We start from the raw sequence: 24,504 nt of genomic DNA, 5'->3' as shown, positions 1-24,504 counted from the left end.
AAAAAATGAATTTTATCTTACCTTGTATGTTTGTTCTTTTAATTTGAGTCTTGGGAAAAGACTAAGCTTGAAATGTACAAACATTACTTCTTGTAATGCTAATTAATGAGAGCCGTGTTAAAGAGATTGCATGACTATCTGTTACTGTTAAGTGCTGTTGTCATTGTTTCAGTTTCCTACACTCCCTTGCCTCCAAGGAGATGGAGTTATGACACCACTTTGGCCGTAGACCAGAAGATGGCTATACAGGCTTGTCTTCACCTGAAAACTAATATGGATTAATAGAGAGTATGAATCAAAGTACAAAAGCTGTTCCTGAATATCTCCACGTGTGGACAATTTTATTCTAGAGTAAGCATGCCACCTTCCTATTTAACTTATTCCACACACAGAGTTGATCAGGAACAGATGTATGCATAGAGAAGCCTGACACGGCCATCTCCCTAGGTTTCTTTTCTAAGGCACATTCTCAACAGAGTAAAGGCAAAGCACCATATTCCCAGTTTGAGTATACCATAAATTAAAGTTTTGATGTACCTAGATTTAAGGCATTTATAAAGCAGCAAGATGCTTCTTAGTATTTGGGACTAATTTTCACTCAGAACCAGTCCAAGTGGATTAGACTGTGGATTGGGATATATCACGCGCTAGAATGTCAGTAATTGAGATGTCTTAAAATACATTCTGCTACAGTTAAGGTTGTAGTCAGCATGCTTCTGTAATGTCTCCATCCTAGTAATATTCACAGCTGTTTCCTGTGTTCTTTGATTCAGCAACTACAGTTCATCCTCACTCTGAAAAGCCTGTTCTTAGAAGATCTCTTTAAGTACAATCCCTCAACATTCAATATTGCCAGCTAGATTCCCAAAAATGGAATATGCAGGGGCCACTTTGAAGACAACAGACTAGTGTAACTAGTTCTGCAGTAATGTTGCCTCTATTATCTAATCTAAACTACCTGTTCACTCATTATGTTCTTCAGAGTTCTAACCCCAGGGCAATGTTGCAGTTTTTTAGTGGGGAGGAAACAACTTGGCTCTCAATGTCTTGTTCTGCAAAGCAGCTCTTTTTGTGGTCCCAATAGTTTTGGCTTTCCTGGAAGGTCCTCGAAGATGACTACCATCAGAGGTGGCAAATTACACAGATGTGAATAGTCAGAGTCAACATTTTGTCAAAAGCTACAGTAAGTAACCTTTTCTTGTATTTAATACAAAGGTTTTGGTTCCAGACCTTCAAATTTAAAATAAATATTAACCAGTCAGTAGTAATACAGAAAGACACAGTACATGAAAAGTACTATGGTGCAGTTTGTCAGGCATTTATAACCAAGTTATTACCTATTAAATTACTTTTGACTAACCAATGGCTTCCCATCCACAAATACATACAGTGCCTTAAAAATATTTTCATCCTTTTTAACCCACTAAAAGCAACAACTCTATTTTATAGCTGAAATTTACTAATTTTTAAAGGGATCAAATGGTTTGCCACTCCATTTTTCAGCTAACAAAGTATTTCTTTAAAAAATAATAATTTAAAAATCCTAGAGACCCTTCCCCCCCACAATCAGTAACTATGCACAAGGAAGCTTTACCGGCACTCATGATGTTCCTTGATAATAGCGTTAAAGGTGTTCTGGTGTAAGCTTGTCTTTACTCTTTTTTCCCTCTGTCGTCGATTGCAAAACCAAACTCTGACAACTTCCTTCTCAAGATTGAGCCGTTCAGCCATCCTCATGATCTCTTGAGAAGAAGGTTTACTTTGTTCTCCAAAGTGTCTCTCTAGAGCTTCTTTTGCAGCAATGCTGGATGAAAGAATCACGTTTATTGTCAATAAACTCTCATTTATCAAGGCAGCTATTTTAGGATAAAGTTGAACATTGAAAATACAGCACAAAAATAAGAATGAGAAAATGCACCAAATGCATTTGAGGTATTTGTTGATATGGGCTTCAAAAATCAAATAGACTTTTCAGTGTGGATTATTTTAAAGGAAGAGATACTAAGGTGGTTTCTCTAACTGTACAGGAAAACCACTAAACATCCATCCTTTACATCCTGTGCAGGCTGTACCTGGCTACTAGAAAGAAATATAATTATGTGTACATTTAGAAGTGTGACTAGCCATTCCGTCTAGTAATAGGCAGCATCTTGGCTATCCAGAAGACACAAACATATATGGAGATACGTGTACATGATACAATTAGTCTCACTCAAGGAAAGAGTTGCAACAGTGAATGTCATTTTCTTATCAAGTTCTGTATCCCCTTACATAGGTAGACCCTTAACATTTTAAGAATTGTAAATTATATGGATCAGTATAATTTGTTCCAACCAACACGTGTCTCAAAAAGTCTAGTTTAACCCTTTTGTTTGATTAGTAGTCACCAAAGGTATGTTTTGGCTGAGCAGGTCAATAAATATGCTAAGTTAATGACAGCATTTTTCCCATATTTCTGGAAAACTAAGATGGATATTGAAAGAATGTCACCTTTCTTGGTACTTCTTTTGTTCTTGTTGCTCTAAAAATAATCTTGGATTCACTCGTATAAAAAAATGAACACGTTACTGTTTTGTGTTTCCTTTTTAGAACCAGTTTTACCAGTACCTTATATTATTTTGGCCACAAGGGGGTACTCTGTGATTTACTCTTAATATGAAGTGGGACTAGTTCTCCTAAAAAGGCGGAAGAAACTTCAGCCAAAATTCTAGTTCCTGAAAACTTTTTCAGTTGTACCTTTAAAATGAACATTGAAGTTCTGTTTTAATTATCCTCACTTCTTGAAATGAACTAATCAAAAATCATAATGTTCTATGAATGCATGGCTGTGAAATCATCAATATTTAAACAGCTTTTAAAGGATAGAACAACATAGAAGATTTCCCAGACCCACATTATATTGGTCCTGGACAACTGTTCACTAGGAAACCCCTAGAGAAAACCAGGACCAATGGTACCAACTCCTGGAAGGCTGCTTCAGGCTTAGTACCAGGAAAAACTCCTTACCAGTCACTGTCCAGACTGTGGAATAAACTCCCTCCAGAGGTGGTGCAGCACCTACTCTGGAGGTTTTCAAGAGCAGACTGGACAGTCGCCTTGCTAGGGTCACCTGACCCCAGGTTTCTTCCTGCCTGGAGTGGCAGGGCTGGACCCGATGATCTGCAAGGTGCCTTCCAGCCCCTGACAATCTATGAATTACAGATAATTTGATCTGGGTGTCCAAAGATCCAGCATGAGAACTACACTAATGTGGTCCTTTTCTTTTCCAGTTTCTATTATGTCTTCAGAAACATATTTATGGACAATTCCCACTAACTTGGATGGACTGTAGATAAAGATTAATTTTCTGATTGTGTTTGATATGGTTCCCAAACAAGGGTCCAACATTCCCAGAGTTATCTGCACAGATTCCTATTAAGTGCCTGGATTTTCCTGCACTGTGTGTGTAATTGTACAAAGCTGTGTTTATTTATAGTATAAGGAGAAGCACTTAATTTGCCTGGTGTACAGATCAAGTGTTTGATGATTGCCAGCATGGTGCTCCAAACAAGTAATACAGGAACAGAGATACAGGTGTCAGATGAGTGGTAGCCTGCCATAGAGCAGTGCAGCTACACGAGACACTTAACTTCGCATTAGCATAGTTTACTGCAAAATAAGCATGTGCATCTACATGTGTTCATGCTTACTTCACAGTAAACCTCCCTAATCCCAAATAAATTCACTACCTGCAAATGCAAGTAGCAAATTTACTTGAGATTAATAATAGTGTCGTAGTACTTGCGTAGACACCTGACTGGGAGCAAAATCTGCTCCTGGTCAGCTGGCCACCAGCAGTGGGAGATTGCTCCCTGCCCCCAGGAGCTGCCTGCTGCTAGGGCAGGCTCTGCCACAGAAGCTTGAGCAGCGAATATGTCCCCCCATCCTAGCAGCAGCCAGCTCCATGCCTCCTGCTCCAAGCTCATGATCAGGGAGCAGGCACTGGGAAATGCTCATCTCCCAGCCCCCGCTCTGTGGTCCCAGGGTCAGTGCTGAAAGACCCTTATCTCCCAGCCTGAGCTCCATGATGCAAGGCTCAGGTTGGGAGACCCTTATCTCCTAGCACTGGGTCCACAACTGGGGTTTGGAAAGCGCTCCAGGAGTACAGTAGATCCCAGCCCCCTGCCCAGATCTGCTGGTGGGGCAGCTACTAGCAAGCCACTTCAGCAATTATAGAAAGGGTCTTGGGTAAAAAAACACCTTTGAGAACCCTGCCGATTGAAAATCACATGAACAGGCATTCTTATCAACAGAAACCAACCTGGAGAAAAGTTACTCTTAAAACATAATTTCTATGCATCCTACACTCCCAAGAATAGCAAGCAGAGCTGTGAAGGCTGTCTTTACACCTTAGGACCATGACTTGCTAGGGAATGGGCTGGCATGGAAATCAGCCCTCCTTAGCCTCCCAACACTAGTTGGTCATAGAGGGTGCTTATACATGTAACAAAGTTGCCCTTTTTAGCAGTTTAATTACCCTTTTTTAGCAATTTAATCGTGTCACACTTTACACGTGGTGGTGTCACACTATACACATACTGTGAATTAAATTACTTTGTTATGTAGCAAACTAAAACACTTCCTGATGTATTTTAGTTTGCCATGTAACAAATTGCAGCAATACATCCATCCCCAGGACCTCCTACAGATCAGAAGCCACTTGGCCCACCAGCAGCACTCTCCCCAGCCACAGGCAGGCTCTGTCGGGGGGGGGAAAAAAATGGTAAGATGCCTGGCGGGCTTCCAGCACCCAGTGCACTGTCCCCGCCACCTTCCCACCACCTGGGACCAAGCTGGCTTGCCCCTGGGGCAGTGCAGGAAGGCAGCAGGAATGCAGCTGGGTGTGCTGATGGCTGGAAGTGGCGGCAGGGATGGTGCATGGGATGCCAGAATCCCAGGAAAGCTCAAGATAGCTTGGGATTGGGATTCCAGCACTCTGTGCACCATCCTTGGCACCTTTCTCCAGCTGCTGGCACATCCAGCTGCTCTTCTGCTGCCTTCCCACGCTGTCCCAAGGGCAAGCCAGCCCATTCCCAGGTGGTCTCAGGAGACAGGAAGGTGGCAGGGACAGTGCACGGGGGGTTGCTGAAAGCCTACCAAGCCTTAGCGTACCCAAACATGCCCATGCTTCCTAAGTCCTATGCACCATTGGATTGGGCTGGGTGCTGCCTTCAAGCTGGGGTAGCATCCGAGCAGCTAGCACTGCCACTGTGAAGGGAAGCACCAGGCCCCCCTGCAGCTCAGGGGCTGTGTGACCTGGTGGCAACTCACGTAGGCAGGCTCCGCCAAGAAAAAAAAAAAAAAAAAAGCAGCAAGGGGCCCCCACTTTATTTTTTCTGATGGAGCCTGCCCACCTCTCCTGCAGCCAGGGGGTGAGTTGCCAGCAGTGTCTGAGCTGTAGGGGGCCCTGTCCTTCCCTCTGTTGTGGCGGTGCCCACCTCCCCCCACACGGGCCAGCTGGGCAGGATGCTAGTGGGCCAGGGGAAAGCTCTGCCTGGGAACAAAAAGAAAATTGAGTGGAAAGGGGTCTGATCCCCTGATCCTTTTTTTTTCTGATGGAGCATGCCTGCAACTGGTGGCATCTGAGCTGTTGGGAGCTCCGTTCCTTCCCTCTGTGGCAGCATCCCCTAGGGCCACCGCGGCTGGGTGCTAGGGGCCAGGTGCTGGCTCTACGCAGCTCTGGGCTTGCTGGCAGCTTTTACTTAAAAGTCCACCAGTTAAAAATTCACTGTTTCAATTTAGGGAGAACTAAACCCCAGTCTTGTGTACAAGCGGCCAGAACTAGAAAGCAATCCCACTCTTACTATCAGCCCTATTTGGAAGAGCTGCTGGGAAGGACACGTACCGCCACTGCAGGCCCTCCATGTATTGAGAGTCTGAGCTCAGCACTAGTTCAGGTTTTCTGTGAACCTGTACTGCCTGTCAGCATCAGCTACTACCCAAAGGCATCTTAGTGTCGGTCGGCCTGAAGGCCTGAGGCGGAAGAGACTCTAGCCAACATTGGCTTCCTTTTAGTATCTTGGATTTCTCACCTCCTAATGACTGACTACACACAACAAAGACAGTGGACACCCCCCCCCCATTTATGCAGTTAGAGGCATTTGTGTTTTTGAATGATTCCTGGGTGAATTTGCTTTCCTAATGGAAGAGAGCAGAACATCTTAGTGGAGAGGGAAGTCCCCACTGCAATTCTCAACATGTTTAGTTAACAGGATTCAACCTATCCCCATTTCATATTGCTTTGTTTATTTATGTATATTTATGTGCAATCACTTTAGTGATGTGACATTTAAACAACAATGGGATTCCAGCCTGGTCTGCTTCCATATGCAAAGGGGGCTGAACTTAAGTTAAGAGAAAGATGAAAAACACCCCCAAAAAGCCAGCTCCAAGCATGCTCCCTTCTTTCTCTTTGCCCAAAAACCCTACTGCAGAAGCTCTGCTGGTCTAGAGGAGGATGGAAAATTAGGAGAAAAAAAATGCATCATTTCTTTAGGTGGTTCCTAAATGGGATCTTTTTTCATTTAATTAAAAATTGTACTTTTCATTGACAACTTTCAGTTGTTTTTTCTTCTACTAATCCTAGATAAGGCATTTACAGGAAAATATAACTTACGTTTTTAATCCAATGGAGGCATCTCTAAGTAAAAAGGACTTCCAGTACAAAGTTTCCTAAAGTATTTATTACCTTATGGTAGTTCTGCGCTTCCTTTTTCGCTCATTCACTCCAACCTTTTCATTGTACAAAGCTATAGCAAATAACAAAACAAAAAAGATCTTCAATAAAAAATGAAAGCCAAGCACAATCTTTGACAGAAATAATTGTTACTGATATTTTAATAGTAGGGAATGCCAGACACTGGAGATGCATGCAGAATACAGTTGACACTTTGAAATCCTCTCTCTCTGGGCCATCTGGTGGCTGAGTGGCATAACTTCAGGCTTCAGAAACAAGTGATGGTTTATAATGTAAAAAAGCTGAGGGGATCTTTTCATGTTTGGTTTAAAGCAGATTCATGATTTCCACCCCCTACCTTTTTAAGAGTTCGTGCTTAAAATACGTTTGACACTCAACTCTGGATAATGTTCCTCTCAGTGGACTCTTAGCGCAACCTGGGCCTGGCAGGCCACTGGAACTAGTCTTTGGCATTTTCAGGAAGCCAACTGTCAAAAGGCATTTATAAGAGCATCCGTCCCAGCTCCTGCTGTGTACACATACAACCACAGGTCACCCAATAAAAAATAACCTACTGTGTGCCACAGGAGAAGCAAGGGGGTGGCATCAATGCAGAATTTATTACGTTGAATGAGCTCACGTGATCCTAGGAAAAAGACTATGCTCACAACACATAGGAAAGCAACAGTCCTTTCTGATCTAATGTTAAAGGACTCTTCTTTCCTGACCCCAAATCTGATGCTTTCTTTCCCTCTGAGTGTGTGAACAAGAGTCACCACCCAGGAGAGTGAGCCAGTACAATTTAAAATCACAGCCCACCCAAGCAAAACCTACCTGCAGCAAATACTTCAAACAGAAGGGAAAAGGAAAACCAGCAAAATAATGCATTCAAGGGGAAAAGTTTCTTTCTGGCTCCAGCAGGAGACCAGCAGAGCCCCAAAGCATAAAATTATTCCCATATCCTTTTATTTGGAATATCATTCCCAAATTTCACTCCTCTAATGGTTAGAAACCTTGTTCCAATTTCCAGAGTAAATTTGTTCATAACTAGACTGTGGTCATTTGTGTAATTATTGCTTTTCTGCTTTCCTAATATTCATGTACTTATACATATATATATTCATGGTCTCTTCCCTCACTGTTACCTAGCTCAATAGATCAAGCTCTTTTAATCTCCTCTTATGAAATAGGTTCTCCATTCCCCTAATCACTCTAGTAGTCCTCCTCTGCACCTGTTCCAGCTTAATATTCATTTTTTAATATAGACAAGAACTGTATGACTAGAAATGTACACAGTATTCTAAACAGAGTCTTACACATGATTTTTACTGTACCACTAATCCTTCCTTGTGCCTGCTACAAATAACCAACTTAATATGCCTTGAATTACATTAGTCTTTTTTTCCTGGCTGCATTTAAAAAAAAAGGCTAATGCATCATGGTGTACTTCAATTCATGGTATGCATCAACAGCATGTAGCCATCTTGTAATCAATACAACCAGGTCCCTCTCTTCCCTCATTACCAGAAAGCTGTTGACTCCTATTTTACAGCAGTAGTTCTGGGTACCATGCACATGACTTAGCACTTTGTACTATTGATAGGCAATCATCAGTCTTCTGGATCATGGTGTACACATAAGAGGTCTAGTCAGATATCTGATGAATAGTACAACATAGTTATTTGTACCTTATGAATAGTACTGTACAACACAGGTATTTGTACTATTAGATTCTTGCTATTTTTATTATTCCCCTGTATATGGTGACCTAGTTAGTCCTATAATTGCTTCCCAACTTTGTACCATCTTCAAATTCCATTTGATTCAACTGTGCTATTCTGTACCTTCATGTGGGTCTAACAGGTTTCTTTTCCATTACCAAAAAAAGTCATTTGACCTTACTGAATTTAATATAAATACTACATGTTCAAACACTAAACAGGTAAACAAAAAGCTTGACCAAGGGAAGTCATCTAGTAGGTATTCTACACATTAAAGGGATTCTTGTTTGGGTACGAAAATAGGTGTTACAAATACCTACCTCCTACTTGTTCTGCTTCCTCCAGCCACTTGGACAATATTGATTTCAGTTTGCAGGCATTCTTGAAGCTCAGCTGCAAATTTTCAAATCGGCAGATAGTAGTTTGACTGAATTCAGAGCCATGCACAGCAGCCAGGGCTTCTCCAACATTTGTCTGTGTATAGCCTATCATAAAGTAATAAAGAAAAAATAAGTTTTCTACTATGACCAATTTGTATTAAGTCATATGGCCATTTGGTAATACCCTGAAAACCCTTTTTTTTTTTGGGGGGGGGGAGGGGGATGACATATCTATGCTCTTCTCTCTGCTCAACTTATTTTCCAGGGAGACTGCAATTTTTACTGGTGTGCTGGTTTCAGGAATACAAAATGCAAACTCAAGCCATATACAGGTGTTTATTTCTAGCAATAAGAATTTTTCTGAAATGCAAGCTCTCTGGCGGGAGAACTACAGAGGCAAGCTCACCAGCCACTGAGAACTGTACTCCGTAGGCCACCCCCACCCTTAGGGGAGCCCATTATTTGACAGCCTGTCCTCTCCCCTGCCTGGGAACGACATAGGCTGTCAATAGACACCCCCTCCATTTTAATGCACCCCAGAATGGTTGCACATGGGCCAATTAAAAACAGGAAAGCAGGGCCAGGGATACCTTCCATGAACCTTAGTCCTGGCTGTCTAGCTTTTAAATCACTGTGTGCGCCACCAGCCGAGCAGCACACATAACATTTAATGTCTGTGGGGCCAGTTCCTGGCTTGAGGGACTTTGCAAGTCTTACCCTGAGCACAATTCCTGATTCCTGGGCTTTGCAATCCATGCCCCCACTCCCCAGCTGTGTGACAGGGACAGCATTTAAAGCCTGGGGGCTGAAAACTCAGCTTGGAAACAGCCTTCCTGAGCCCAATTCCCAATCCCTGAGCTTTGTAATACTGCCCAGGATCAAGAGGCAGCAATGGGAAGCAAGAGGGAGACAGCAAAGCCCCACAGCCTCTTTCCCAAACAGCAGACGTGGGGGGAAGAGGCAGGGACCAGTAGCTGCTGCTCCCCTCCACTCCCAATGTTTGTCTCCCACTGCCTGGGAGAAGTGACAGCTGCTGCCCTTATGCCTTCTCAAGCCCGGGGTGACCCTGCAAAGCATAGGAACCTTTCCCTGCAAATCTGCTCCACCTGGTCCCTGGGAGGACTTAAGCCTTGGGGAAGTGTACAAGTGTTCATTCTCCTGGGAAAAACTCTCCTGGGATCCACTTCTACCTGCTTGGAACTGGGCTTTTTTTCTCTTGGAACTGTTATTTTTAGTCCAGGAGAAACAGCATAAATGCTTGTATACTAGTGGTTTCTACTGGGAGGGTGATGATTATCAGTTACGGACAAAATATCTTTGTAGGTGGTGCCCTTCAATCTGAGGTGTTTGATGATGCTCACCAGCCCATTTTTGATCTCATATCACTTTCATGCTTGTGAAACTCCCTTGGTTTCAGTTGAGTTATACAAGTTACAGATCTGAGCGGGGATAAGAATCAAACCCCAGTGCCTTAGTTATTAAAAGCAAAAGCAAGGGGTTGTGATATCTTTTCTTGGACCAACTGTATAGTTGGGACAGAATCCTGGGTAAGCTTTCAGTTACAAACTTTCCCTCTGCTTGTTATTAAATAGTGGTATTTGACCACTACAGGGTCACCGCCAGCTGCATAGTTACTGCAAATTTCATCAAGTGAGGCTCTGTAGAATTCCTCACAGAGAATTATGATTTTACTTTTAATGTCAGGGGTCTGTTTAAGCCCATAAAAGAACAAATGAGCAAACAAAAAGAAATAACAAAAACCCAACCTTGTGCTTTATGCTTAATTCTCAATATTCACATTCATTCTCAAAATTAATTACTGTAATAACTTATTACAGGAATCATTTTCAAACCAAGTTTGATTGTTGTGTCCAGCTGCAGTTTCTTATTACATACCTGGGCTGTTAATTCTTTCGGGAAGGAGCTTTCTATTACTGGATATATTTGCACAGTGCCTGGCTCAATGGCACCCTGATCCCTGAGTGAGCCTCTAGACAGTACCATTATGCACAAAAGAATGTAAAACTTATCATTTCCATTGCTGTTTCCAGGAATGAACTTAATCATCAGTTGAGAGTTTTACTGTGTAATTCAGATTTCTCGGACTTCATAGATTTTGGTCAAGCTTAAAAGTTACAGCTGTGATTCAACCCGAGTGCTGCGAGACCCTTGTGGGGCACTGGACTACAGTAGCACAATTAGCTTTGCAATCATCTGCATATCATTCACAAGATAAACCCAAAGGTTTCAAATAGGAATTTCTACTGTCAAAAACATTCTGACTTGTTGTGACCCTGAATTCTTTGCAACTAAATAATTCCTCTTTAATTTTCCTGTAGTCAAAAAAGCAGTTAAGGCTGAGAACTGGCATTTTCTGAGGTGTACCTTTAAATCTAATGAGGGTGTTTTGTGTCTATAAAGACTGAGAATGACTGACTTACACAAAGATTTTCAGAAGACACAAAAAAATTCTTAAAGAAAAACCTCAGATTTTACCCAAAGAACCTTGTCTGCTTAAAGAAAACCCATCACTTTTGTCTTGATATTACTCATCTTGTTGATTATCTAACATTTGTTTTCTTAACCTCTTCTTAACATGATCTTACTTCTGGAATGGATTTCAGACTGATTCATGGGTGCAGATTCATGCCTACTTGCATAGTACCTGAGAGTTGATTTAACCAGACACTGGAAAAACACATCAATACACATAGGGCTCCTATTATGATGAGGAAAGGTGACTCTACCACCTTGACCAGCTACTAGGATATCAGGAAAAAGCAGGAATAGTCCGAATGCTCATGTACTGAGGCAATGTATGGCTGCAATTTTGGCCCTGTGTGGGATTTTGGGGAGGCTAGTGAAGCCCCTGGATATACAGGTACACAACAAATTCAGGGTCAGGGTAGGCTCTCCAAACTCCATTGAGTATACTTGGCCATACTCCAGACATGACCCTGCATTTGTTTCCCTCCTCCTCCACCTGGGCCAGTCTTACATCATCTCCTGAGAGGTGCCAAGAGCATGCTTACTGATTTCAGCAAATATTGTCAGTACTAAGCATTGCATGATGTCAAATTCTGCCTAGCAGGTTGTTATCCACTTATTAGGTTTCTTGTGTACATCACATGTCTATCAGAAATGGCACTAAACCCAGTGCTGGGGTCCTATTTCATTTAGTAGGAATTTTGTTCTTATGTGTATTTAGAAGTAGACGACTGTGAATAATTACCACTGAAACAGTCTTGGGTTCTGAAAATCTTGCCCATTCTCTGACTGACACAACTAAATAGTCATAATATACACCAACTGCAAATAATTTTCCAAACAGATTCCCACTCTTGTCCTCATTTCTCTACTGTAACTGGAAGATAATATCTCTCTAGGCATTGAAGTAATACACAGATGCTTCTAAGTCTCATAAATTACTTGATTTTATAACGTTTGAATTTACAGTAAAATGGAATTCTCTGTAATGATATATTGTTATAGAAGATAAAGCCAAGAATATGACTCTTAATCCATAAAGATTTTGTATTTTTTAAGATTCTGTATTTGTAGTGCTCAACACACAAATGTCGTTTTTCAATATGGCACAGAAAGTACAGGATAAGCTTCCTCACACTGCCTTCTGGTGTCCTTCAACCTTGTTCCGGGGGAAGAAATCTCTAGAGGACAAGGGATAATCCAGCAATCAGCGTTTGTACTTTCCTGAGGCTACCAGCAGACATGATGTGGGTATCTATTAACCGGGAACCAACATGATATTATTCATTCATTTTACATATTTCCCAGTACCCACCAGATGGTAACAAAGTAAGGTCACCACCATGCACACCAATGGTTAGGTATATCATGTCTATGAAGTCTGGTGCATGTGAGTTGGCAGTACTGTTATCCCACAGTGAGGTGATATGGCATCACCTTGTATAATAGAGCATGTCATGGGAAAGAGAACTGGAACAAGGGAATACATCATTTACTGTAGGAAGCTGCAAAAAAGCTTTAGCTTATGATGTGCCATACATCTCCCCACCAGAATAAAGCTAATCTAACAATTAGCTCTCTCTGGGTAGGAAAACTGGGAGTACTAGGTACAGCAAAAGCTCTTAAAATCTTGACTGCAGTAATCTGCAAAAAAAAAAAAAAAAAAGAGCTTATTAATTCTATAAAAATCTTCCAGACTTGGGAAAACCTTGACAAAGGTGGCCTAACATATTATAAGGTATATTAGATTAGAAGACAAAACATGCAAAACTTGGGCTTTCATTTTTTTTTTCTAGCTGTCATCATCTGTCAGAAAATACATACCCAGTTTAATTCTCCTGAGCTTGAACTCATTAGCAAATTTCTCCAGTTCCCTGATTTCAGGGGAATCCATATCTATTGGCTCTTCAACAGACTTGGGTTTTCTACGGAATTCCTGCTTGAAGTCAGTAGCGGTTGGATCGTCTCCAAGAATAGTCTGGTGCATGGGTGTGAAGCCATGGCTCAGAGCACAGGAACTGGCACTCAGGGCATGTTCAGGGAATTTATAAAGGCATGGAGTCAGGCTACCTGCATGAAGCCGAAAAGAAAACCCAAATACAATTATACTCCAACAGCGCACTGAAAATGTGTTCAGCTTTGTAATCTTACAGAACAGAGAAGAAGGGTGGCCTAGAATTTAGGACATCAGCCTGGAACCTGCTGTCACTCTTTACATCAGTTTTCCAGGTGTAGAAAAGAAATTATAGCACTAATCTTTTCCACAGGCATGGAGGCTGCACTCAGATGCATAAGTAGGGCATTTTAAACACCTTAGGCACATGGATATTTGACTTGGTCCTTAACTGCTGCAAAAAATCATAACTTCATTGAAGTGAAAGGATTTATCAACCCACACCTATTTAGGATTTGGCCCAAAGTCTTTTTGGTTTGGAATACTCTAACAGATTACTATATTTAATGTTCAGATTGGATTTTATATGGGTTTGAGTCAATGGGAGATTTATTTGAGGAAAGTCAGGATGTTGCCTAGAATGTTATAAAATATTCACAATTATTTCAACTTTAGGACAAAAAAAATGTACTGATTTTTGTTCACTCCTATTAGAACAAAATGTGTCATTTAATCAGGATTAATGTTCTTTCTTACTAGGCACCATGTGCATGAACAAGCGCGCACACACACACACTGTTTAGGTCACAGACAAGGCAGATAAAGCACAGGGGAAAAAACCACCAAGAGATATGCAATGCTTTTTACAGATAGGAAACAAGGAGAGTAAGATACTTCTTAAAATACTAGGTACTTCACCCCCCACTGAAATCACAGAGGCATAAGCTTTCATTGGCTATAGCCCACGTTGTCAGATGCTATGAATGGACTTGCAGAGAGCAGGGGTATTAAAGGAATAAAGTAATTTCATTACAAAGGATAGGAAAAGGAGGAAAGTCTAGGGGGAGGAAGCACTACAGAGAGAGAAGGTAGGTTGATGAGATCAAAAGGGGCACACAAACCAGTGAAGTATGGTGTCAACAAAGACTCTGGATTCTTATTTCATTACCTGGACTAACCTTTATAACCCTCTATGTGTTCCTCTATGCTTTTTAATCCCTTTTGATCGCTTCAACACACCTCCTCCTCTTAGCACTGACCCATCCCCCTATCCTTTCCTCCTTTTGTCCTGTCCTTTGCATTTAAATTACTTAATTCCTTTTTATTTAGTACTCTTCCTCTCTGCAAGTTCATCCATAGCATCTGGTGCAGTACACTATTGCTTACAAAAGCCTTTCTGAACAAATTAGTCTTTAAGGTGCCACCCTGCCATACCTTTTGCCTGACTAAGATGGCTAACCATCTCTCTGTACTGAAAACAAAGGGATCCTCAGAGGTGCATAAGTAACTTTTGGATTTAGGCCTAGGTGATTGCCCAGAAATCACATAGACAGCTTGTGACAGACTGAGGATTTGAACTCAGAATTCCTGAATCCCATCCCAATATCCAAACAATATCAGGTTCCCTCCCCCAACGTTTTTCATTCTTTTTCTGGTGCTTTTCTTGTGCTGTTCATTGTTTAAAAGTAAATCTTCCAGAGAGTCAGAAGTTTAATAGAGGTTCTAACATTAATACATTTGTTAGGTCCCTTATAGTATGGCTGCAAAAAGATTTGCCAGAAGTGAAAGGGCAAAAAAAAAGACTGAAGTAAAAGGACTTGCTTTGTAGAGTGCCAACTCCATTTACCACATTGGGATGGGGCATGCTGCATGTCTGTAAAATTCGACTCTGGGAGAGACTTGCTGATAACATCTCTGGAGTTGCAGGCTTGATGCCTAAAAGGAAGTGGGAAAATAAAGCAGAGAATTCCAAAACGTTGACTTCTTTTGCAAAATAAATACATTCATATTTCAAACTGGAACCCCTTTTTGCCACATAATTTTTCAAAGGACTTCCCAAAGAACTCTAAGGGACACCAAGAAGGTTTGCAAGAGACACAAGAGAAAAGTATGAAATAGAAGTATTTGACTGTGAGCAGAGTAAAAGTCGTCTTTTCTGTCCCAAAAAAACACTTACCTTTCCCATTTCCTCCATTCTTATGTAATATATTGTTCTACCTACAGTTGACCCTGTAAAAGTTGACCCCTTTCCCCCTTTTTAAGATTCAATTTTAAGAAAAATAGCTTGTTCCCACCCAGATACATACTGATAAGTGCAGATACCCAGATACATACTGATAAGTGCAGATAAAGTCCTTGAACCTCTATTATCTTTTCAAAATCCCATAGGCAAATCAAACAACACACTAGTGTTAAGCGCAGTGGTCAGCTCAGATCTGACTGTCTCTAAAAGTGTGAAAAGAGTACATCTAGCTAATCTGTGTTTTAGAACAATTAAACTTATTAGTATCTTTTAAATAGTTTAAATTCCACCTCAGACATTAGGGTTTACATTTTCAGGATCCCAAGTATGTCCCAAATAATAAATGGCCACTTCAAAAACTAGAATAGGTTTTAAATATTGAATATCCACTCTGCTAAAATATGTACTTCTGAGGCACTGCTGTATGTTTCCTGCCAGCTCACTGTGTATGGTGTTTCCCGTCTCAGTGGCTCAAGTAGTAACTTGCCACATGGACTGCCCTGATCTGGAGAATTAAGGCATCCCAGCTCCCTGCTTCCTACAGTGAAGCCAGTAGTCTGAAAGCCTCAAGCCTCAGATGTAATAGGTACCAGGTGCTTAGTATGTCAGAACTCCTAGCTTAATGGGACAAGTGGTGGAGCAGACCAAGGAAATCTCCAGAAATTGCAGAGTGGTGGTGACCTTGGTCACCCATTTTTTGTAACATCCTTTCACCACTATGTTGGCACCCTATGTTACACCCTGAACAACCACAGTGGCAGGCCCTTAAGAGTGTTGTGCAATATCTTCTGCTCTGTTATCATGGCAGCGAAGCAGATGATCTTGCATGGGTCAAAATACCTGGCTCTGAAAGGTATTATTTAGGGTTATTGACTGCATAAAATAGAACCATATCATTCTGATTATAGTTGGACCCCATGGATGTCTGCTATATTTATGGTTCTTCTTGAGGTAGGGATAAGATCAATTTATAACCTGAGCAATATGCTAAAATGAAATGCTTTGTTTGAATCTGGATTAGCTTTGAGAGATGGTTCTCTTATCCTGCTCTATTCTGCTAGTTTCTACTTAACTTCATTGGGTGTGTCTACATGAGATGCTTTATTGTGTAGTAGTGTAGTTTACTACACAGTAAGCATGTGCATCTATATGTGCACACGCTAACTGTGCAGGAAACCTTGCTAATCACAAGTAAATTTGCTAGCTGGAAAAGCAAGTAGCAAATTTACTTGTGATTGCTTACTGCAAGGTAGCACTCATGTAGATGCCAGACTGGAAGCAAATCTGCTGCTTGTCAGCTGGCTGCCAGGGGACAGGAGATTGCTCCCTGCCCTTGGGAGCTGCCTGTTACCAGGCCAGACTTTGCCCTGGTGTGTCCCCCAGGGAACTCCAAGCCCCCCTTTCCAAGATCGCAATTTTGGAGCAGGGTCCTGGGAAATCCTTATCTCCCAGCTCCAGCTGCATGACAGCAGGGCTGTCACAGGAGATCCTTATCTCCCAGCCCAAGGTCCATTGTCACAAGGCCTGCACTGGAAGATAAGGATCCTTATGCCTTAATTCTCCAGATCAGAGCAGTCCATGTGGCAACTCACTACATGAGCCAGTGAGACAGGAAACAACACACACAGTGAGCTGACAAGAATCTCTCAGCACTGGCCCTATGACCATGGGGCTGGCACTGGGAGCTCTCTGCTGGCAGGGGCTGGGGAGCCCCCACGCAACTCCTTGATTGTGGAGTGGAGCGGGAGCTGGTAACTGTCGGGGTCAGGAGCAGGTCCCAACCCTGTGCCCCAATCAGGTGATTGAGACCTGGGGCTTGGAAAGAGCTGCAAGGGTAGGGTTGGTCCCAGCCACCTGCCTCTATCTGCCAGTGGGGCAGCTAGCAGTGAACTAGCTGCTCCACTAGCATATTGGGTCAGAAGGCTGGGACCTGCCCCTCCCTTGCAGTTCTGTCTAAGTCCCATGCCCCTGACTGGGGATCCGGGGCTAGGAGTTTCCTGCTGCTGGGGCAGGGGGACATTGGCCCTGCCCTGGGCAGCAGGCAGACCTCTAGGGGCAGGATGCAATGTCCCAGCCCTGGCCAGGAGACAGCTGGTCCTAGTGCTCTCTGCCAGCTCTTCGGCTAGCACTCCAGCCCCTGAGCCAGCCCCAGACTAGCACCCCTGGGCTTGCAGGACCCCAGGAAGTGGGAGTAGTTTTCTGCCATTAGCAGCAAATCTGCTCCCACTTCTCTGCACATGTAGATGTCTGCCCAGGAGCATTTACTTGCAAGTAATTTACTCATGAGTTAACTGCTTCTGAATCAAATGCATGTATAGACACACCCATTTTGAATAACAATTTATCTATGGCTTAATGGGCCACAAACTGCTAACACATGCTCAGAAGTAATATTGAAGTCTATAACGATCTGTATGGAAGTAGGTTCGCATTGCTGCATGAAATTTGAAAAAAATATCAATTTTATTAAACTCTTTGCCCTGCATACAGTTTCTTTCCCTCTGAAGGACTGGCTTTATCTCCTTTCAGCAACAGGACCTCTTCAACTAGGCCTGTTGAATGTAATCTAGTAGAAAGTAAAGGACTATTATAAATAAAAAATGTATTTAAAATTTTAAAATATTTTTAATCATAAAGCCTGCAACAATTGCTATGTCTCTGTAAGAATAATGCTTCTTATTCATTAAGAAACTAAATCACTAAATCATGCCAAGTATGGCATTTCCTTTGATGTTTTATAACTACTGTATAGTTGTAAGCCCCCTTTATCACAACACAGTGGATGGCAGGGCAATTCTAATAGGCGACATCTATTAGATGTTCATCTCTAACCTCAAACTACTCTGTTTTGCATCAGGAAAGGCCAGAAAGAAAGAGCAGCAAAAATACATATTTTTAATGCATTATCCCTCCCTTCTCCAAGATAAGGAAAACAGGTGAGGACTCCTTGCTGGCCAATAGAACATTCAGAAAACAAAGCCCAAAAACAAGGAACTGAACAGTCCCTATTTTGTCTTAAGTTTCATGAGTCCTCAAATTATGCTATTTATAAGGAACTTGTTTTTTTCTAACGTACTGCACCATAGAGTTATGGTCATGAACCAATACTGTCATATATGAAACAGGGTGAGCTAAATTCACCAAATGTAAGTAATTATTTTTTTATTTCATAGTACTTGGATGCCCCAGCTGAAGTTAGGGGCCTATTGTGCTAGGTACTGTACAGTTGTATCATGAGAAACGGTCCTTGTCCCACAGAGATTACCAACCAGAGGATAACAGAAAGGAAGTGTTATCCCTGCTTCATAGACAGAGAAATGAGTTATGTAGATGTACCCCACGGTCACACAGGAAGTCCATGGCATCACTCAAAACAGAAAGGGCCTTACTTTGATGCTTTAACCACAAACTGGTGCTTCCTCTCAGTGTCCTCTAACTCTTCAGTCCCTCTGCAGGAAAATCGGTCAATCTATCAAGCCAATAATTCATGTGTTAAGAGTTATTATCTCTTACCTGCCATCACTCCATAGGTAGTCTGTTGGTTTCCATAATGACAAGAAGGGACTGAATAATGAAGACCTGCTGGTGTGTTTCCCAAAGTCGTCATGGAGAAGCATAAATGGGAAGATTTAGGAGTTTGGATCAAAGACAAAATAGATGGGACTGGTAAGAAAATATATAAGGATTCGAAACACATCTGTTCAGTCCAGAGATTTAAGTATATGCATTATATTTTATTTCCCTCTGCATAATAACAATTTATAGTGATTCTTAACTATCAAGATACAGTATAACTTCATAAATCTGAATATCAAATATCCAGAATTATCAAAAAACTGGCACTTTTTAAAACTACACTAGATTGGGGAGTAGCAGTGGCCAGTCCGGGAGCAGTGGATTGGGGAACTTACACTTGACGGCTGCTGTTGCCATCCACCACCCTGTGCTGCCACTCTGCGTATGGTCACTGGTCCAAGACTGACCACTGCTCTGGAACTGGCTGTCGCTCTGCTTTAAAAAATTAAGACTTTTCAAATTTCCGGCAGGTGCTCGGTCCTGAGCATGATGGATTCATAAGGTTATACTGTAATTCTGTTGGAAACCTAAGGTAACTCATGAAATGTCTCAGCAGATTAGACAGCCAGATAGAAAACTGGAATGGCCACTTTTTTGCCCAAGAACAATGATTTATCATGCCAAATTGTTAACATACTGACAGATGAAGACCCACACCAATTGAAGGACAAAAATGAACGCTACTGTATGTTTAAAGAGATCAGGTCCCCAATACCTATATTTGCAAGAGGAGCAATTTGAGATGCTCAACCTGAGACACCTTAAAAGGCCCTGTTTTCAGAAGCCTGGGGCACTTTGCAGGGATACTCTAAAACCAGCCCCACAAATGCATTTCATGATAGACAGGAAAGAGAAAGCAAGATACTCCAAATCATTACCAACTATGAACATTAGGCCTAAAGAAACATTTGCAATTGCAGCAGCACCTCTACATACAATGCACTGAATAATCAGAGTCCCCACAAGGGGCAGAAATGTATTTTAGGTACTCTACAGCAAGCTTGTCCAACATGCGGCCCTCCAAGCTGTTTTCTGAGGCCTAAGGTGCTGTGATGGGAAATAAAAGTAAACCCTGTACTTTTGTTTCAGGGGGGTGATGTGATACCGCTTCCTGTGAGATCTTTGAATATGGTTCACCGGCCCCCTGGGTGATTAAAAGTTCATGATCTGGCTGCACATTCAAAAAGGGTGGACAGCCTTGCTCTACAGGCACCCTGCAGCACCTGATATGACTTGATGGGAGCATCTATGTGATGCTGAACAAGGCTAAAGTTGAACAGGTTTTTCTATGCTTATACGGCTACAGAATTAAGCAAGTGTAATAGGTATATCATAATAGCTTTTAACAGTATCCATTGATAGCCAGGGAATTGTTACCTCTGTCTATACCCTTTGAGAGCTGAAAAGGAAAAAGAAGCAGGAGCTACATTTTGCTATTACTAGGAAGGACCGTGCCTCTCCAGTAACAACCATATTGGTCTCTTGGGGCAATATTTTCACTGATAAGATATTCTTCAAACATTTCGGTATTCCTAGCTATTGTGGGGTTTTGGCCAACTTCTGAAAGGAAAATATCAATAGCCTGGGCTGGCTCTAATCTCTGCTTTCAGTGCCATCCATCCCCAAAATCTCCTATTCTGCTTGAAAAAGCTGGTTGTTATTGCTTCTTTTGTGTATTAAAGTTATACACATAGATGGAAAACTGCACCAAGGAATATGAAAATATTGTCTACTTTTTAGTTACCCTAGAGAATAAACAGAAGTTATAAATTAAATGGAGCTGTCTTTTCTGTGCCTGAAGGTTTCTCTGTGTAACGAAGACCCTTGTCTACTCTATCAGGGAATCAGAACGCATTAGGGGGAAGAAGTACATTGCTCTCTGAAGAAATGTTCAGAGGGCCAGATCTTCAGCTAATGATCTGGTCCGTAAAATTTTAGATCATGTAAATTTGTTCTTATTTAAAGAAAGAACCACAATTTGATGCATACATTTCTGGCCATGGGCCCTACTAATAGAAATAAAGACTAATAATTATCAAAATTCTGGTTCTTAGAACTACATATTAGTGATGTATATCTACATTGCATACTGACATAATTATGTGTTAGGGATTTAATTATTTCAACCAATGTACTTATAATGTTACACCCATCAGTATTAATGAAATCTGATTAATAAAAATATACCAATAAAAGGAGTATAAAGTTATAGCACTATAGATGTAGTTACACTATACTTCTTGTATATACTACTACTATATATCACGTTATAGTATATATACTTCTCAAACAATACAGGGAGAGAGAGTTAGAGCTGTAGCGTTAAAGTGGTAGTTAGCACAGGTTTTAAAATTATTTGTATGTTATGAAACCATTCCAGTTATCAGTTTGCTAATTCACACACTTCATCATTTTCTGCCATAAAAAACTGGCCTTTCTAGCTTCGTAAAGAACATATAAGAATTGGTGCTGGAAAAGTATTCCATCATTAGAACTTTATATTTAAATTAAATACAGTATAGAACACTTATCTGTGTGCTATGAATATTACTGTAACTGAAGTATACTTACCTACATTTTAGGATTCTTTTTGTGCATTAAATGAGACAATTATAGAATATTAACACATTTTCAAAATTCAATACTATGCAATAGATATATGGAGGCTATAAACATTGTGAAAGCTTTGACAGTTAAAAAATAACACAAAATTATGTGTAAATATATTCATACATTTCATTATTTGTACAAGTTCTTTACATGTTCTCACTATAGTAGCACTGTTGGCATTGTCTATTATAAGTCTTGCAACCTATATTTAAAATTGAGAACATTTTCACCGTCACAGGTAAATGTTTTCTATTACTGCTCAGTTTGTTATAAGGCTATATTCTGGCTTTTTTATTGAATTAGTCTTCATAGCAAAAAAAATGCAGCAACTCCTGATCCTGCAGTTCAGACAAAATTCCCATTGGCTATTTGGGTTTGTATAATGACTGAGATTCGGCCTATGACTATTAAAAGCACAAACACAAACCTAAATCATGTAAATACACGTAAATATACACAAAACTATTAGTAACATTTTCTGCCAACATGTGTTTAATTTCTTACCATGAAGCATATGAAAAAAAATCAATTTAGAAAACGCTGCCTTGGAATTATTACCAAACTTTAGCTTCTTGTTCATATTTTAAAAATAATTTTTCCCCTAACACTTTGCTATATTATTCTCTTATTAAGACTTGCAATTTTTAGTCTACAGTGCTTAATGTGGTGGTTCATTTTTATTCTTATTGAAGGGTTTTTGTTTGAAGCATGTTTAATGAGAAATCATTTTATTGAATGCTCAAAGTAGAACTCTTACCTCAGTACAACATTAATTGAATCAATAATATAATTAAGATTAATATTCAATTCTTTATTTCTGGAGAACATTAATATTCCAGTGATAAAAATTCAGGTTCTGTACATCTTGAGATTACAAGTAATTTTCCTGTCTATTAAGTAAGATTAGATTCTTGAGTAGTTTTCATTTATAAACTTTTATTACTCACAGTCAAATTTGTAGTCAAATAGATGTACAACATCCTAAGATAAGGAACGGAACTTGTGCTCTAAGTTACTTAGGCATTTCCGAAAATCCTTTCAATATTTAGATTTAGATCAGACCAAAAAGAGTTTAAAAAGGAACATTAAAGAGAGTATTGTTCTGATTATAGTAAATGAATAAATAAATAAATAAATAAGTACCTGTAGACACGACATTAGTGGCATGGCTGGAAACTGGCAAGCACTCTGCAGCACTATGATGCATCATCAGTGGCAGAGCAGCAGAAGAGTCCGAATTCAAGGGTACAAAGGTGTCAGATGAAGAAAATGCTTGACAACTCATTCCCACAGAAGGAGGAAACACAAAGAAACCCCTTCTCCTATTTTCTAACACAATATATCGTGAGTGATTAAGAGCTGCTCAAACTCTATTTCAGTTCTTTTTACTTGCATATATACATAAACAAGGGCTCCAGAGCACAGGGAGGTCGTGTGCAGGTATTTATACCACTAGGAAATCCCTTTATCCATTTTAATATTCTTTCCCCAGCAGTATTGCTATATCAGCATAGAGCCTCCTTCCTTCCCACCCAAATACAATAGATGCCCAATTAATGGTGGGAGAAAAGGGAAACCGGAGATGTGATTTGACAGATACTTTAAATGAAGGCTTTTGTGAAAGAACAATAAATCAGAAAAAAATAGTGTCTCCCAAGTTTGTAGGAGTGAGACAGGTACAGTTAATGCTGAGGAGCTTTCCAGAGCTAACACCTGCCCCAAAAAATCTCATACTGGCTATTGTTTTGAAGGCAATTTGGCTGAGAACTCAAATAGGAGTCTATGAAAGTCCAGAATTTATAAGGAAGTAATTGACACTTATCTAATGTCAGTTGCAAAACCTCTTGTCTTTTGACTTGTGATTGAATAAATCAGAATCACACATCACAAAGTAAGCATTTCTGGAGCAGAGAGCTTTATATAAGCATTAACTGCTAAATGTTTGTGTAATATACATTATACTCATTAACCCCCCCTACATATATCATATATATTTTAAAGTCCTGAAAGAAAACAACATACACACACTATATATGTAAGCAAAATATAATTTGGTTTATTTCAGTTCAAATTTGTTACTGAAGAGTACTGGGTCTTTACAAAAATTTGAGGGTATTTCAATTATAAAAATATTGTATATAAAAATAGTGCGCACATGCGTGTATGTAAATTATTACCATAGCGTCTAGGAGCCCTAGCCAAACACCAGAACTTGACAGTGCTAAATGTCTGTTACAAGGCAGAGCAAAATGCAAGTCCCTGCTCCAGAGAGTTTAAAATATAGGTGTTTTATTGGCTGCATTACTTAGGAATAAGAAAACACCCAGACAGGTATGGAGGTGTTCCCAAAAAGGGTGGAAAAAATCCTTGTAACACACCATACAATTATGCATTCTGTATATGCCACATATTTGAAGGCAAAGTATTTAAATAACGCAGCCATGCCAATTTAAAATAGCTGAGTATCTGGTCTCATATCCAACTATACAAGGTTCCAAGAGGTATCAAAACTCCTCAGGAAATATATTTATTTATTTATTTATTTAAGATATATCTATCTTAAAATGTGTTCTTGAAACATCCTCCAAGGCAGGACTAAGCAAGTATTGGGCTCCATTAAGAAGCTAGTAAGCTCTTTTGCTTGACATCATAAAAATTCTGTTTTCAGTTCTGTATTCCCAATAACTGATTCTTTCTTAAAGTAAATTTTGTTAAAAATTTTAAGAAAAAAATTCTTAACATTTTCTTAAATTTTCTTAAAATCACACATATAATTTATATTTATTTACAGCAGTTTAATAAGTAGATATGGTTGTCTAAGATTCTTCATCTTGTTTTTCATCAAATTCAATATATTTTCTATGCAGCTTTCTGCAAGA

At 40.4% G+C, this 24,504-nt stretch overlaps 1 protein-coding gene across 4 annotated transcripts; it reads right to left on the bottom strand.

Annotated features, from left to right (window-relative positions):
* Nucleotides 1-1,590: 1,590 nt before the first annotated feature.
* On the bottom strand, nt 1,591-22,910 carry POU1F1 (POU class 1 homeobox 1). Of its 4 annotated transcripts, none has more exons than XM_090031626.1 (7): nt 22,769-22,910; nt 19,437-19,439; nt 18,953-19,021; nt 13,128-13,373; nt 8,757-8,921; nt 6,728-6,788; nt 1,591-1,804 (listed from the first exon to the last, which is right to left on the bottom strand). In XM_090031626.1, exons 1-7 carry the CDS (start codon nt 22,908-22,910, stop codon nt 1,591-1,593), a joined length of 900 nt encoding a protein of 299 aa, XP_089887752.1. The 4 variants fall into 4 exon arrangements, with proteins under 4 accessions (XP_089887752.1, XP_089887748.1, XP_089887749.1 ...); XM_090031622.1 differs by lacking the exon at nt 19,437-19,439 and adding an exon at nt 15,015-15,132 and having other exon boundaries at nt 13,128-13,369; nt 18,953-19,102; XM_090031623.1 differs by lacking the exon at nt 19,437-19,439 and adding an exon at nt 15,015-15,132 and having other exon boundaries at nt 13,128-13,369; nt 18,953-19,018.
* Nucleotides 22,911-24,504: the final 1,594 nt, after the last annotated feature.

Source organism: Crocodylus siamensis, chromosome 1 (assembly GCF_052110815.1).
Source record: "Crocodylus siamensis isolate JL-2025a chromosome 1, ASM5211081v1, whole genome shotgun sequence".
In the NCBI taxonomy this organism is placed as follows: Eukaryota; Metazoa; Chordata; order Crocodylia; family Crocodylidae; genus Crocodylus; species Crocodylus siamensis.
The sequence above is the reverse complement of the archived record's forward strand: the minus strand, read 5'-3'. Positions and strand labels throughout refer to the sequence as shown.